Source organism: Python bivittatus, unplaced genomic scaffold (assembly GCF_059951505.1).
Source record: "Python bivittatus isolate LINGU-HERP-01145 unplaced genomic scaffold, Pbiv_v1 ctg000690_np1212, whole genome shotgun sequence".
Lineage (NCBI taxonomy): Eukaryota > Metazoa > Chordata > Lepidosauria > Squamata > Pythonidae > Python > Python bivittatus.
The window spans coordinates 7,174,621-7,191,313 of record NW_028277096.1 but is presented as its reverse complement, the minus strand read 5'-3'; the positions used below and the strand labels follow the sequence as shown (position 1 = coordinate 7,191,313).

Here is a 16,693-nt window from a genome sequence, read left to right as displayed (position 1 = left end):
CTCACACATGCTCAGGCAGCTTCGGGGAAAGAACAACAGCTGGGGAACAGGTGGCTGTCACTATTTTTCTTATGAGTGGGCAATTCTCTGCAGAAATTAAAAGGGAAGCGTATCCCTTTTTTGTTGAAGCCCTTGGTTTGCAGATAATAATCCCAAACCTGCTTCTACTGCTCAGGGGAAACTTTTCCCGACTAGAGCATTGGTGGCCTTTTGAAGCAGCAAGAAAAAAACCACCAACTATGAAAGGGGGCCCATTGAAGCTGCTGGTGCTTGCAGGAAATGGAGAACTATCAATGTAGAGAAGGGAACATTGTGGATGGGGATAGTGGGGTTACCGATGCAAACTGCACTCTGGGGAGCATACCCCACTGCCTTGCCTTTGGGGTTTCTTTTCTTTCGGTATCCTCCCGGCCCAGTCCTTCCCAAAGCTGTGACCGGGTCTCCTTTTCCCCCACCTAACCTCTGAGATCCTTCTCTGCATCCCTGATTCAGAACAACAGCAGTGATTGTCACAACTTCTTTCTTTCTTCCTTCTCGCAGAAGTCCAGCACTCCAGGAAAGTTCATGGGTGTAACTATCTGGAGCAGTGTTTCTCAACTTCGGCAACTTGAAGGCATGTGGACTTCAACTTCCAGAATTCCCCAGCCAGCCATGCTGGCTGGGGAATTCTGGGAGTTGAAGCCCACACGCCTTCAAGTTGCCAAGATCGAGAAACACTACTCTGGAGTATCACTCTGTAATAGCACACCCATTCTGTGATGTTATGGCAACTTCAGTCATCTTTTGGCTGTTCCCTGAGCTGTGGAAATGCTGGATGTGTATCCACTGGTCCAATCTTGAACGTGCACTACACGTGCGCTGGGTAAGGAAAGAATGGGGAAGAGACAGCCCGCTGAGAAGCAGGTGCCTCCACATTGGAATTGAGAGCAAGGTGATGGCCTGCTGGGGGGAGAAAAAGCTAGGCTCTCATCCCTAACACTGAGTAATCCACTTGGTCATGCTCGATCCTGCTTGCATTGCTCTCATTTAAGAGGCTTGTTAGGGATAGCTTTAAACAAACATATATGAGTTAATGAAGATGCTTCCTCAGCCATCTAAAATCTTATTTTCTTGACCTTAAATTGCTGGGATGAGGTGACACATATATCCTGCACATCTGTTAATGAGCACGCATGGACTGCAGATGTCAATTCTTCTTCCTCTCTCCTCACTGTTTATCCAGATAGTAAATATTTGCCACCAAATATGTTTGAACTGCAAAATAGCTTTCTTCAACCTGAGGCCTTCCACATATGCTAAACTACAACATCCCTGATTGATTTGCAGCCAGCACACCCAGCAGGAACGTAGGTAGGAATCATGGGAATTGTAATTTAATAGATGTGCAGAGCCCCATTGAAGAAGGCCGATTTTAGCCATCAGGAGGAGGGAGTGTTGTTGATTCAACTTTGCCTCATGAATTCGGGCTCCTCTGAGGTTGCTAAATCACTGATTTGTTTTACAACATTCTGTTCAGTTCCCTACAAGAGAACTGAACGTAGGCCAACCCCAGGACTTCTCTTTGAACACATTTCTACAACATGCTAAATTGCTAGGTTTGGGTTAGGGTTAGGCTAAACAAGCAGGCTGAGTTTGTAGAATTAGGAAACGAATCAACTTTAGCATGATGTGCAGACTCAGACAACTGTGGTTCATTAGAGTGTTGTTATACTAAACCATGTTATGGTGAAACATAACATGGTTTAGTAGGATGTGTACATCCAGTTACTGCGGCTTTTGGAGGAACCAGCGTCCAAACCCAGCCCCTGCAGAAGCTGCCTTTCAAGAAAAAAAACCACTTGTGATCTGAACACTAGCCACGGCTTTTCACAATCTAATTTCTCCAGCTGTTTTGACTGCCCTGGATAAACCACCGTTCCTGTTTCGCCATGTGAGGATATTCAACTTGTCTTCCAGTGCACATACATAGATGCTAAATGCCAGTGCACTGGGAGAGTTTCCTTTCTTGTTCCTCAATCTCAGTCTAGAAGCCAGTCTTCCCCCATACTGACATTCTCCAGATGTGCTGGATTGAGGCTCCTACCAACCCAGCCATTGGCCATGCTGGTTGGAAGTAGTGTGCCTTGTAATCCAAGACAGTGGGAGGCTGCCAGGTTGGAGAAACCTGCCACAACCACTTATCAAGAGAGCAAATGTGGCTGAGTCATTGCTATGCTGTAAGTAACTAGATCTGGATTAGATTAGAGTTTTTTAAAGGATTCTCAAGAATTGTTGTTGCTTTAACTGTTAGCTTCAGTTGACTAACACTCTTTCCAGGACAGGCTGAGTAAATAGACATTTTGTGTAGTTGACGGAGGAAACTTTCTAGCAACTTGTAAGATTGTGGTAGCAATATGGGGCACTCTTTGATGTGAGAAAGGAGGTGATATGCCTGTCCCTTTGAGACAGCATGGCTGGTTGGGGAATTCTGGGAGTTGAAGTCCACACGTCTTCAAGTTGCCAAAGTTGAGAAACACTGCTTTGGGGTGTCAGAAGGGCTTCTCTGCACAAGCTTTTGGGGTTCTGTCCCCTGCTACTACCCTCCTACAACTGATGCAAGGATGTTATTGTATTGCTGCACTCAGATGTGTTTCTACCCCAAGTAACGTCTACCCCACCTCAGCTTTAGCAGTTCCAGAAACTGGGTTTTCTCATTTGCAGAATGGGAAATGCCAGGGTTCTGCAAGTTACACTTTGTAATTCGATGCATGCCTCTGGTTTTATGATTAGAAGAGAAATGCACTCTGCCTATGCTTAGAATCACTCTCTCCTTATTTACTTCATACTTGCTGAGGCTGGATTGGGCACTGGAAAAATGTTCTGGGCTTGAAGTTGCGTAATGCAGAGTTGAATGAAAACCCTGCCTTTAGTCAACCCAATTCCTATCTATGATTTCACTTCCTTCTTTCCTTCCCCACAAAATCCACATCCACATGTCTTAAGGCTACTGAAACTGAGCTGGAAACATCTGAAGCCCCGTAGATGGTGGCCAAAAGAATTTGAGGCATCCATTTGTTGCATCTCGTGGTCATCTAGATATTTGTAGCCTGGACATGGTAGTCCTAATGCGTGCGTGCACATCTAAACACACACTAATCTAAACACACACTAATTGTTCCTTGGCCATAAAAGCTGCTTCTGCCATTGCGGCATTCCCTTGGCTGAAAGAGGTCAGTCCTCTTGTTTGAATCCCAAGGCAAAATATGCTGCATTTAAACACAAACACGATGTTTATTTAAGAGGAAAGAAGCCATAAGGGCATAGTGTCAGCAAGAGAAAGGAAGCGCTGGAGAACGTGTAGCAGCAACCATGGGCTGTACTAGATTCTGCCTTGCACCACACACAGGTGGCTGGAAGGAACTCAAGTTTTATTGGAAGGGACCAAGTGCCAGTCCTTGGAGCCGAAGAGCGAGAGAAGTGCTGACATGGGGCAGAGGGGATATATGTATGCATGTATGCATAGACTCACCTATGTGTGTATATGTAAATGATCATACATTTACAAGTCTTGAATTCAAACTGCATTTCTGCCATACACGACTCACTGGGGCTTAAGCAGAGGACTTTGGTAACAGTCTTACATGAGTTTTTGAAGGAAGGCTGAGGTTACATATATGAATATTTGTGTGTGTGTGTGTTTATTATATGAGCAGCTGGATAGCATGGTGGTTGGAGCACCACCAATGATGCAGGAGACCAGGGTTTGAATCCTGGCTGGTACCTACCTTACCAGTAGGGGTCCTTGGGCAAAGACCCCCTAACGCTTCACCTGCCTGCCTCAAATATGAGAGTGACACGAATTAAGAGAGTCATGCTGGCTCGGACGTCGCCTGGATTAACAAGGTCTGCATCAGATGTTGGGAACCAGGACAAACTGATAATAAGTGGGCTACTGGAACAAACCATGCATAGATGAGACAACCTGGAACTGATGGAATGCTACTATAACAGTAGACAGAGCACAGCAGCTGCACTCGGGGTTGTGACTCCCAAGCTGGGAGAGGGGCTCCAACAGATCCCAGGAACACTATCAGAGCTCTGTCCAGAAGAGTGCAGGGCTAGGAACAGCTCAGATGCTGCACAGAACCCTCAAGCTCCTGGGCCTCTGGTAGAGGACCCGAGATTGGGGAAGACATGTACCACCCATAGGGGTGAGAGGGGACTTCTTTTTTTTTTATGATATTCATTGTGTGTATGTGTGTGTATGTATATGTATATGTGTGTGTGTGTAAATATATATATATATATAAATATGATATTCATTGTGTGTATGTGTATATAGAAATATGATATTCATCTGGGTATTAGTCCTACTGAACTTGTTGACTGTGTTCGCGCAAGACCTTAAGTTAATGATCTAATAGCTGTATTTATATGACATAATGAGCTTGCTTCATTGTCATCTTGGTTGAGGTGTCTGTTTTTGTTTTAATGGCTTGGCATGTTGAGTGAATCCAACCCACTCCATTAGTTTATGATGCTGGGTGAGCCCAGGAAAGGGTAAATGGCACATCACAACCCATGTAAAAAAGGGCAGGGCTTCAGTTGCATGATTGTGGTCACCATCTTGACTTCTGGGCCTTTGATCATGTGGTTGAGTTCACCACCTTTACTTTTTTGCCCCCTCCCTGTCAACACCCATGAGCAAGGAAGAGACAGGGAGAAAATGGCAGGCAGGAAGGGGGAAGGGAGGCAGACTTTCTCCCAAAGCTGCTTAATGCTTTTTCTTGGCCATTGAGGTTAAGTTAGGGAGTATGAATAGATTGGGTTCCATCCATTCTCTCCACAAAATCCAAAAATAAGCTTTTCTGTCTCTTATTTTATTGACAGGGGTTCCAGGTGCTGGAGCAGGCGTTCCAGGAGTAGGGTTCTACCCAGGTAAGAATCTGCACCGTCCCAAGTATGCTGGCTGGGGAATTCTGGGAGTTGAGGTCCACATATCTTCAAGTTGCTAAGGTTGAGAAACACTGCTCTAGATAGATCCACTTTAAATGGTGGCACTCTGCAGTGTTTCAAGATGTCTGTATCCATATCTGCTTTCGAGTATAGGGGATATTCCCTCCACAGATTAAAATCTTCACTTAGCATCCAATATAATTTTATAAAACAGGTTGTTTACCCTTCTCATTGCCCTTCATAACAGTGTAGGTATTTCATGTGGGGGAAAAAAGCTGTCATGATCTTCTATCTCAGGCAGATTCTGTCGTCTTATTTCTTCACTTAGGAGAGATTTGGGAGAAAAGATCATTGGGGCGTCTTAAGGAATATAAATCACCTTGTGATCTTATCTTGCTTTCACTGGCAATTTGTTTACACTTATTGTTTTATCCAAAAACCATCTGCAAGTTCATTTCCTTCCTTGCCTTAGTTATTACCCTATTGTGCTATTTCTTTTCTTCAGCAAAATTAGGGATGTTATTAGTGGCTGAAATGAATCCATGTATGCCCATTTTTTTTTTAAAAAAAGCATTCCTCAAACTGCTTTGTCAAATTCCCCTAAATGGGAAGTGTACAATATAGATATAAATATACTTGGCTCAGAACTCGTACCTGGGGAAAAAACAACCAATATAATCTCAGGGTTGGGACCAGTGTTTTATAAGCTTCATTGAAATGACCAAGAATTGTTAAAAATCCTTGGTTTCTGCACTGCCTGAGAATGTACTGATCTCTGCAGGAGCAGCTGGCATCAAAGGCGTAGGGGGAACTAGTCCCTCATGGAATGGGACAAGTAATTATTTATTATAAATAATAAATAATAAAAATAAATAATATAGCTGTGCTCGCTTATAAAATAATGTTGTTTTGCAAAATTATACATAGTGTGGAGCAAATGAGTATCTCTCCTTCCTCCCCCATAATGGCAGAACTTGGGGATACCCAGTGAAATTGGATCTAAGAAAACACGAAGGAAAATATATCATATAAAGACAAATTTCCTGATAGTAAGATCTATACAACAGTGGAACAGCCTACCCATGAAGATTGTGGGTTCTCCATCTAGAGAGCACGAAGAGGCTGGACAACCACCTCTCACAAATGGTCTAATTAGTTTCCCTGCACATTGCACAGGGTTGGACTAGGTAATCCTTGGGGATCCTTCCATCTTCACAGTTCTATGTTTCTGTCACAACTGACAGACCATTAAGTTACCAAATTCATGGTCATACCTTGATAGTGATGCCTGCCTGCTAGCCTAGATGGCATTTCCAAAAAGCTGCACAGGCCAGCATTTGCACAGTTGGTCTATGAGAAGCCTGGCTGGAAATGTACACATGGCCATGAGGTTCACTGATCCACATAAAGTGTTTGCACCACTTCGGAATCACTTCCACACCCCTGTGATGTTGAAGCTCAGCTGCCAAGCAGCATTCAATCAAAAAGACCAGAGCTAAACAAAGCTTAGGGGACAGGTTCTTTCCCCATTGGAGAAAGCTCTTGCTTCATCCCTCCTCCAAGCTCCTGAGCTTCAGCCATCTAAAAGGTCCTGTAAAAGGAATGCTAGTTTGCCAGTTTTGCATCTCTCCTCAGTAACCTGAGCAAAAGGAAGGGTGAAACTGTCAGTTTCCTTTGTATGTAAAATGAAGGTGAGAGGATTTTTGTCACGACAAGGCACTTCGAGGCAGAGCAGTGGTTTTGGCCTTTTTTCATTGTGAGCTTGGCAGCAGTAAAGACAGTTGCAGACATTTTTTTTAGTCGGCTTTTGAAGAGCTGGGGAGTGGAAATATTATGGAAATGCTCCCAGGCAAGATTTCTCAGACTAATCTAATTTCCAGAGTTGCTGTGAGGATAAAATCAAGCAGGTGGTCCCTGGAATAGACAAACATTTTTTAAAAAATAATTATATCCATGTGTTGCATGTGCACGCGCAAGTCTATATGCAGGGGAAGAAAGTTTGTCACTTGAATAACTGCTGCTATCCCGGCATTCCTTCTGCTGCGCTGCTGAGATAAGGCCAGGAGAGATGCTTGTCTCACACAAGGGTACCCCTGCCAGGCTGTGGCTTTCTGGACTGGTGTGCAGCCTGAGGATCCTGCCATAAGGGCCTTGGCCTTCCCGAAGGGACCTGAGGGCATTGCCTGTTCAGCTTTAGAGAAGAATAAGCAGGAGGCCTGCTGCCAAGGGAGCTGCCAGTTGGCAGCTGGGTTGAGGGGCAGCTGTTTCCTTAAGATTTGGTTGAGGAGAAGTGAGAATATCAACCTTGTCAAAGGCCTTATAGATTAGGTGGATATTCCCCCACTGGGAAAAAAATAGTTGCCAGGCAAGGCTCTGTTCTCTCTGGCCGCCAAAGCAAATTGAGCAGCAGAAGCCCAGAGCCCTCCAGCCAGATGAGAGGGCCTGGTCCCACAGCAGGCCAACTGGGACCTGGCAGGGTTGTCTGTCCCCACCCAGCTTCTCCTCCATGCAAATTAGAATGTTCACCCTAGAGGGTATATAGCAGGGTTCCTCAACCTCAGCCACTTTAAGATGAGTGGACTTCAACTCCCAGAATTCCCCAGCCAGCATGGCTGGCTGGGGAATTCTGGGAGTTGAAGTCCACTCATCTTAAAGTGGCCAAGTTTGGACAACACTGGTATATTGTGTTCTTGATGGAAAGCACCACTTGAAGATGAAACACTTTGGTCAGCTTCAGCCTCCTTCGGTGGCAGGCTGGCACTGAGGGAGAGGACATGTCCACAATAAACAGTTAGTGGGCCCTCTCATTGCGAGGGCACGCAGGAGGTGTAAGTGAGCCCCAAATCTTGCAGAGCCTTGGCATTCTCACCTAAAATCTCATAGGATCTTGAGGGGAATTCCTGAGCTATTGTTCCACCATGATGGGGAAAAAACATTAAAATTATTTTGTATTTAATGTTAGGGTGCCACTAACAGCATCTGGAGGGTGTTGGTGACAAATCTGCAAGAGGGAACTTCTGAATTTATTTCTATCCTGTTTGCGACTTACATTTCTCAGGACAACAGAGAGTACTTCAGTCTCCAAAATCTGTTATGGGTTTGCAAAACCAGGTCAAGTACACATGGACATGTTCAGTAATGTTCCATGGGCAAGACCCCGAAATAGAGAAAATAGGGTATATTTATAACTGAACAACAAGGAACTACAGAGGTATAAACGTGATTGCTCACACACTGATTATAAAAAGCAAAAGTTCAGAGCAGACTTGTTATGGTAGATGTCTGCTAGATGTCAAAGCAAACTTCAGCTAGCTCTAGCTGTTCTGACCATCTTGAAGCCTAACCACTAATACAGAGTTGAAGCTATGCTAAAAGCTAGCTCACTTGCTAAATGATAAGTATTACAATTTAAATTCGTACTATGCTTAGGAGCTCTATGCAAAAAACAACTATTTACCTCTAAATTGCTTGATTTGTTCCACAAGGAGTCTTATGTATTATGGCAAGGTTCCTCAACCTTGGCAACTTTAAGACCGGTGGACTTCAACTCCCAGAATTCAACTTCCCAGCCTGGCTGGGGAATTCTGGGAGTTGAAGTCCATCGGTTTTAAAGTTGCCAAAGTTGAGGAACCCTGTATTATGGGGCTCACAGGTTCCATGTGCTGCCCTGGCTTACATGCCAGTCTTCAAATCTTTCAATGACAGCTTTTGTACAGAGGTCAGCATAAAGGAAAAGGTTGAAACTGCTGAAACAGAGGAAGACTCATTTCTGTCACCCTGATCTTTTATTAAATTACACAAAATTATTACACTAGACAAATACACTATTAAGTTTAAACTAATAAATATATTAATTTAATTAGACAAGTGAGAGCCAGTTTGTCTAGTGGTTAAGACACTGACCTTGCAGCAAGAAAACCTAAGTTCTAATCTTGCCTTCAGCATGGAAGCCATCTGGGTGACTTTGGGCCAGTCACTCACTCTCAGCCCTAGGAAGAAGGCAATGGCAAGCCACTTCTGAAAATGCTGCCAAGAAAATTGCATTGACTTGTCCATGTAATTGCCAGGAGTCAAGACTGGTCAAAGGCACAAACACAGAGATATGCACAAAAAAAGGAAACATTCATGGGGAATGTATCCATTTAACCTCCATATTTTTCAATCTGATCCCAGTATCTTGTTGCCTTCATGTTCTGCTATTGAACTTCCCAGGAGCATTTAAGTGGGAAAAGGCTATCTGAGTAGGTAGATCTCTGTGGTGACCCAGCAGGACTCTCTTATGAGCAGCCTAACTTAGGAGCCCTTAGCAGTAGGCCACAGAGCCTGAAAATCCTCACTACTTTCAAGAATACTTACAGAAACTGAAACACACTTGGTGGGAGTGCAAGTCAGGATAGCCATAAACCTGGAACAATGTTTGCTTGCCTATTTATCTTGCAGGTCATCAGAATCAGTCCTTGTGTCTTTCTCTGGCTCACCATAGGCAACTAGGCAATTTGCAAACCCGAACTAAGTCCTACTGTACTGTATTCATCCCATTGCTTTATGAATGAAGAAACTCCATCCCTCTTCTCCCTAGGATAGACACCATATACCTAATGGGCTGGGGAAAAAATCCTTAAAGGATATTCTTTCCTCTGAACTGGCATTACAAAGTGCATATCTACCTAATTAACCCACAAGAAGTGTCACATTTCTGGGTGTACAATTTATCTGGAAAAATTGTTTTGTTTTTTGATGTTCGTTTCACTGTCCCAAACTGGATGAGATTCAGAAACTGTTGAAGGGAATTGAGGTTGTCCTTTCTTCCACAGGAGCTGGCCTTGGAGGTGGACTTGGGGGTGGACTTGGGGGTGGACTTGGAGGAACAGGTGAGTCATTGTCTCAGCTAACTAGGCTTCACCTCAACCAAGAAGGTTGTCCAGTCTGCAACAAACCAGGTGGTACATCTAACCAGCTTTGGTTGATCTCAAATAGCTAAGCAGAATTCAACCTGATTAGAAATCCCAGGGCTGTAGACTAGACAGAGAAGTTGAAAACCCATTCTGAAAAAAGGCTAAAGCAAATTAATTCTTTTGCAAGAAAATGTCACAGACACAGACATGAATTCAACAGGAGTCAAACCCACTGCAAAGGAGATTTTTACCTACCTTAACCTACCACAATCTGACATCTTCCAAATGTGTTGTGATTACAACTCCCAGAATTCCCAGCTTCCATGGGTTCCAGTAGGGTTCTCTTTCTCCACCAGCCCTCAAGAGAATGCTTAGCACTCAATGTGTGCATTATTGAGTGGGATACTTACAAGAGTCCAGTGAAGTCAGGAGAAGGCTAAAGACACCTCCAGACAGTCTTTCCACCCCTCATCCATCTGAAACCATTATAAAATGCCCCCAAATTGTTCTAGACTATTTTGACTCTTTTCCAATCTATTTTCGATATCTGGCTGGCTGAGCTGGAGAGAAACAGTGCAAAGGACAAAGGTGGGGTCTGTGGCAGGGATGTTCAAGCTAAAGATGGCAACCCAGGCCTTTACAAGTGGAATGGAAGGGGAAAGGTGTACCTTTCTCCTCTTTTCTTTCTCCTTCCACTGCCCCCTCCCCATCCCTCTATCTCCAAGCTGCTTTATGAGTATTCTGGATGTTCCCAGGAAAATAACCTTTGGCTATGGACACCATTTTTATCCAGTTGGAAGTTAAAAAATAAACCTGTCTGTTCACTGCCTAGAAACAGCATTTCTCTAGTGAAACAATTGAAATATACCAGAATTGCTCACAGTGGCAAACTCCCAGCTGCACCATTACTGGTTTACTGGGAGGGGACCAGGGCCAGCGGAGACATCGTACACCAAAACCAGAGCTGCAACTTCACCTAGTAGCATTTGAGAAGGACTGAGTTCACACAGTGCACTAATCTAAATTGCAGTTCATTTGATTCATTTAGTCACTTATGGCCTATTTAACAACAACAACAAATGGAAGGAAGCCATGGTTTAGTCTAGTGTCTATCCCAGTTAGCATCGTACTTACAATCACCTAGATTTGAACTGGGAGTTCCTGGTTTTTATCTCTCTTTGATAGCCACTAATCTGTACCAATCCTAGAAGGATGCTTTGTCAAATGCTGGGGAAAGGGAATGTTGGTTTGTGACCACTGAGAAGAATTTCATGTCAACATTCTTAAAGTACTAATTTTTTTTTTTTTTTTAAATGGCCACTGTCCCATCATCAACATCCTAGACAACTCCTGCTTCCCATAAACTTGCTAAGAAAAGTTCCCTGCCAGTGTTCCTATTTGCACACAGTCCATATTAAGACTCTTAAATTCTCTTCTGATGATATTTGGCTCAGCACTAATCCTTCACCTCATTTAATATTTCTGTCTCGGAATTAATAATGCACATGAGGATATTGGAAGAGTCCATCAAAAAAGAGCAATATTGTGGGGGAAGGATTCATTTTGTGTAGAATTCTACTGATACAACACAAACAGCATGCAATATTTATATATATGAGATAGATAGATAGATAGATAGATAGATAGATAGATAGATAGATAGATAGATAGATAGATAGATAGATATTACCCCACCTCAAAATTGCCCTTTTTGGGGCTTGTATTATCATTACATCTGAGCATTTTTAATGCAGAACGGATGAAAAATCCTCTTTTTTACTTGCTGAATGGATTTAATGATACCTTTGCTCTGGACGTTTAAATATTCATTTATTGAGAGAGAGAGAGAGAGAGAGATACATGTGCATTTTAACATGGCTTGTAATGGATGGTGCAGACAAGCTGCCGCTGCTGCTGCCGCTGCTGCTGCTGCTGCCGCTGCTGCTGCTTTTTCAGCCTGTTTAACTGTGGAGAGCGTCTTTCTTTTTCCCCAGGACTAGGAGCAAAACCTCCCAAACCAGGTAAGTGGTGCAATCCGGCTGCTACTTTCTCGGACTGATAAAGCTACTTTCTCTGCCACTTTTTGGGACTGATAAAGCTACTTTCTCTTCTTCCCCCAGCTATGAGGTGGGTGGGCAGAAGAATATGTTGCCTGGCACGCTGGGCCAGGTGCTCTCCCTGTCTTCTACTTGGGACTTTTTTCAGCACACGGCCACTGCAGCACTTGTATCGGTGAGAGGGTTCCTTCCTGCTTCCAACTTACAGTATATGGTTGGAAGACTCAGTGGTGTTGCGCTGATCTTCTGATTCTGTTATTTTTTCTGTTTAAAGAGTTGGGATTTATTGATTACATTGATTGATTTATTGATTTCATTTCATTTCATTTATTTGCTGCCCATCTCCCCCAGAGGGTGACTCTAGGCGGCTTACAATTAAAAACCAAGGCAATAAAAACAATAAAAAAATAAATAACCCCCCCCAATTAAAATCACAAGTAACAAATCTATAAAAGCAACATACTAGCCCCTTACTCTTTTGCTCTCTTAATTCTTCTTTTAATTTCTCTGCAGGAGTTGGAGGGACTGGAGCACTAGGTATGTTTGCCATGTCTCCAAGATCTCTAGGTCGCATCAGAGATCTCTGGATCTCTGGTCAAAGGCAGAGTTCTTCCCTCATTTAGACACCGCTAATAGCAAGTTGGGAAAAGGACACTAGGTTGTGTGCAGGTCTTAAACCAATCTTTCAGTATGACCAGAGGTTCTCCATTAGCTGTTTCGCACACGTACGTTTCATGTGTCGTTGCACTGGAATGTGCATACTGTTGCTTGAATATTCACTTGCTCGCATGGCTTCTTCTTTGCTTGCACTTATTAAGATGGATTGCAAAATGATTTTAAAAATCTGGTAAAATATATCGAATAGGTTAGTTTGCACGGCAGGGACCCTAAAAGACCCCAGACAAGTGTAGCTGTCTGTAGATGAAGTCATTTGATTCAATCATGTGACTTATGGCACATCTGAGACGGCCATTGGGGATTTGTCTCTCCTCTGTCATGTTGGATTGGTTGTCTGAATCATCCAGAATAGGGCACAAAGAAGACACTGCATACTCAAGTTTGAGTTTGTATACAGGTATTCCCTGGTTAAGAATGCCCAGTTTACAGTCAACCCATAGTTAACAATGGAGCCTATTGTAGCAAAAATCAAGTTAAATACACAATGACTTGAGTTAAATGCACAATGGTTCGAGTTAATTATGCAATACTACTTATACAGTATTACATACAAATTCAGCTTAAGGACAGACCTTGGGAACGGAACTCATTCTTAAACTGGGGACTACCTGTACTATGTCAAACCACAGTACAGTTGTTTTTGGCTTACCGTGTTGTGTGAATTTAGCCATTGTGGGTTTATTCAGTAAGCCACACTTCAATAACTCAGGACAGTGTTTCAACCCAACCTGGGGTTTCCTAGTTAACAACTGATACACACAGCTGGTCCTGTCAAAAACAAATGGTGGATTTTTACAGGTGGCCTGTTTCCAGGAGGCGCCTATCCTGGTGGATCTGCTGCTGCAGCCTATAAAGCCGCCGCTAAAGCTGGTGAGTCAAAGCTGCTGTTCCCTGTTGACCTCACTTATTCTGATCGCATTTCATCTTGCCACAGACCAGACTTGGACAAAAATCATGGGTGAAGTCAAGGTCTGTTCAATTCCTCCCTGCCTTTAACCTAGCTTTCTTGATATTTGGTGCCTACATCTCTCTCTCATTCTTATAAGATCATTTCTCTATCTGCTCTCTTCCCATCTTGGCCTATAGATGATAACTCCCAAATAATATTGCAGTAACTCCTGATGTAGAAGTCATTGCATTGTGTTTCCTGTCATTAGAGGAGGCTTCCTGGGATTGCTCCCCATGAATGATTGTTCTGTCCTTGATTCTTCTTCTTTTTTTTTTTTACAAATTATTTTATTAAAGATTACAATTTACAACAATAAAAACTAAAGAAGTAAAAAAAGAAAAAGAAAAAAATAGATGGTGCAGAAAAGAAAAAAGAGAAAGAAAAATAGAAAAGAAAGAAAAAATAAGAACATAAAGAAAAAGAAAAATATATAAAAAAGTGACTTCTCCCTTCATCACAACAAGTATAAACAATTTTAGTAACTTATCACTTTCTCTTAAAATATAACAAATGATCTCTTCTTCCCATATCCCATCTCCTATCTATAAACAAATCCATAAAACCTCATCATTTCAGTCCTGATGTCAACAAAAGTCCATTAAGGATTACCAGAGATTTTGTTGTTGTTCTGTCGTTAAGTTGTGTCTGACTCTTCGTGACCCCATGAACCATATCGTGCCAGGCCTTCCTGTTCTTCACTGCCTCCCTGAGTTTGCTCAGTTTCATGCTCATTGCTTCAGTGATGCTATCTAACCATCTCATCCTCTGCCAGAGATAATATATCTATTTTAACCTTGATAAAATAAACCAACTCTATATTCCTTCCTTTTACTTCTAACAATCTTGATATTTAGCCCCTTCAAGTAATGTCCTAGAATTTGATTTCTTTTCATTTTTTCTTTGTCCCTTCTCACAAAATTCTTCAGAGCTTTAACAAGCCTCTTTTGTAAATCCAGTATAGGAAAATTATCCGGGTCACTGACTTGGTTTGTTATTTGTATATCTCTTTTAATTATTAAGACATCAGCCAATTTGTTTTATATATCCAGTGTAACATGTTTTTCCATGTCATTCTTGTAGCCTGTCATTTTTAAATCCACTTTCAAATCAGTCTCAATCATGTCAGGTAATACTTGTTCCTCTTCCATAGCATCTTTTAAACACAGTCTATCTATAGAGGCAGACACACTTAAAGTTAACTTCTGGGTTCATTGTTCAAAAATATTCTTCAATATGACCAGATCTTATGTTATTTTAAATAATTCAAAACAAAAGCATTTTCCTATGGGAAAGATTCTTTATAATTAATTCCAAAATCTTATTTCAAATTTATCTGGACCCTTAGCCCATTTGTAACTTTCTAAAATCAAAGTTTTAATCACACTTTTGCTGTTTATTCCAGAGGGGGGGGAAATTAAGTCCTTAAACTTGTATTTAAAACTTCTTTTACTAAGGATTTGTCAGGCCTAGCCCAAGGAACTCCAAGAGACAATGCAAATTCAGTCCAGTTATGTTTATTAGCTACAACCTCTAGCAAGAATCTTCCCAGACTGAAACCCCAGCTCCCAAAGTCAGCCAGCCACAACAGTGTGAATTCCTCAGGGAGATGCCAGTCTCATCCTCTTGTTCCTCCCACACTCTTCTGGGGAGCTAAGAAAATGTTTATCTCCCTGGGCCTGGCCTTCATAATTCCATTCCATCACAGGATTGAAGGAAACTCATCTGGTGCTGTAAAACTTGTTGATCCAAAGGTTCCTAATAGCTGAAAAGCAGTTAACAAGCAATTTCTGAAAGTGATTAGAAAGGGAAGTATGCGAAACTTTTAAAGGTGCTGGCCACGGTTTAAGCAAGATGGCTATTCCCTCATCTCCCAGAGCTCTAAACCCTGTGTTGCAGTCTCCTCATGAGGAGCAGCTGTCTGGAGCATTTGTGGGGGATCTCAAGTCCTCTTCTTGTCTGGAGAGGAATTATAGAGCTGGTCTACTTGCCGGCTCTTCATTCTGCCACATTGGTCAGCTCCACTTTTCGCAGAACCATCCAGTTCACCACTTCTTCCCCAGAAGTCCTGTCCTTGATTCTTCTCAAGAAGCTTTTACAAGAGTGGGAATCTAATCTAATCTGTTCCTATACCTGTTTGGGAAGGAGAGGAGTACTCCACAATAAGCCTACCTGCTATTTTAGAAGAAGCAGCCTCTTCTGTGTCTTTGTGTGACCTGACAAACAGTGGGAAGGGTACTCCTGTGGCAGCAGCAAATTCCATTGCCAGTCACTCCAAAATGAAATCTTGGGGTGGGGTGGGGTGGGGTGGGGTGGGATGGGGTGGAGTAGGATGGGGAAGTCTAGATATAAGAAGTCTAGGTACAAGGGAATCGTTAACCCCATGCCCAACCTGGGCCTCAAACCTCAATAAGTATGTGTGTTACCAACTTCAGGACTTGGCGTACCTGGTGGTGGCGTAGGTGGACTACCTGGTGGCGGCATAGGTGGACTACCTGGAGGCGGCATAGGTGGACTACCTGGAGGCGGCATAGGTGGACTACCTGGCGGCGGCATAGGTGGACTACCTGGAGGCGGCATAGGTGGACTACCTGGAGGCGGCATAGGTGGACTACCTGGAGGCGGCGTGGGCGGATTACCTGGAGGTAGGTCTACTAACACAGAGTAACTATATCATCAACCTTCCTGCACCTAAGAATCTTAAGTAGCTCCAAATAAGACCAGCTGTTCAGCAAGTTCAATGTCATCTTCTGTCAGTAGCATGATTCAAACAAGGAGAAAGTAGGAGGGAAGGTCCTTGACTTTGCTTATTGAGTTAGAGAAGCAGTTTAAGTTGTGTTGGAAACACTGAAACAAACATTCTCCATTATGGCTTCATTCACACAACACATTTATCTTGGTTATGGGCAAGGAAGGCAAGTGGTATTGTGTGCATCATGACACCATCATGGAAATAATGCATAATATGTACTTGCATTATTTTGTGTCATTGTGCAATGACATGCGGCATCGTGGTGGCTTCCACCAGATGCCTATAAACTTGATTACTGAATTTCCCATTTTTTGAGTTTGTATTGTTGTGGGAAAAATGCCCACTTAAATAAGGAACCTTTCCACAACAGAACAATACATTGAGATATAAGCTAACCAAAAGGGCTGGGTTCACAAAACACACTAAATCA

At 42.8% G+C, this 16,693-nt stretch overlaps 1 protein-coding gene across 31 annotated transcripts in view; it reads left to right on the top strand.

Annotated features, from left to right (window-relative positions):
* The window catches only part of ELN (elastin), an 85,419-nt gene that overhangs the window by 29,303 nt on the left and 39,423 nt on the right, over window positions 1–16,693 (top strand). For 29 of the 31 annotated variants that reach the window (XM_088152384.1, XM_088152373.1, XM_088152369.1 and 26 more), the window contains exons 2-7: window positions 4,870–4,917; window positions 9,750–9,806; window positions 11,825–11,851; window positions 12,401–12,424; window positions 13,364–13,435; window positions 15,947–16,156. In XM_088152384.1, coding sequence (XP_088008510.1) covers window positions 4,870–4,917; window positions 9,750–9,806; window positions 11,825–11,851; window positions 12,401–12,424; window positions 13,364–13,435; window positions 15,947–16,156 — 438 coding nt within the window. The remainder of the gene's footprint in view (window positions 1–4,869; window positions 4,918–9,749; window positions 9,807–11,824; window positions 11,852–12,400; window positions 12,425–13,363; window positions 13,436–15,946; window positions 16,157–16,693) is intronic. The other 2 variants (XM_088152361.1, XM_088152366.1) reach the window with 2 other exon arrangements.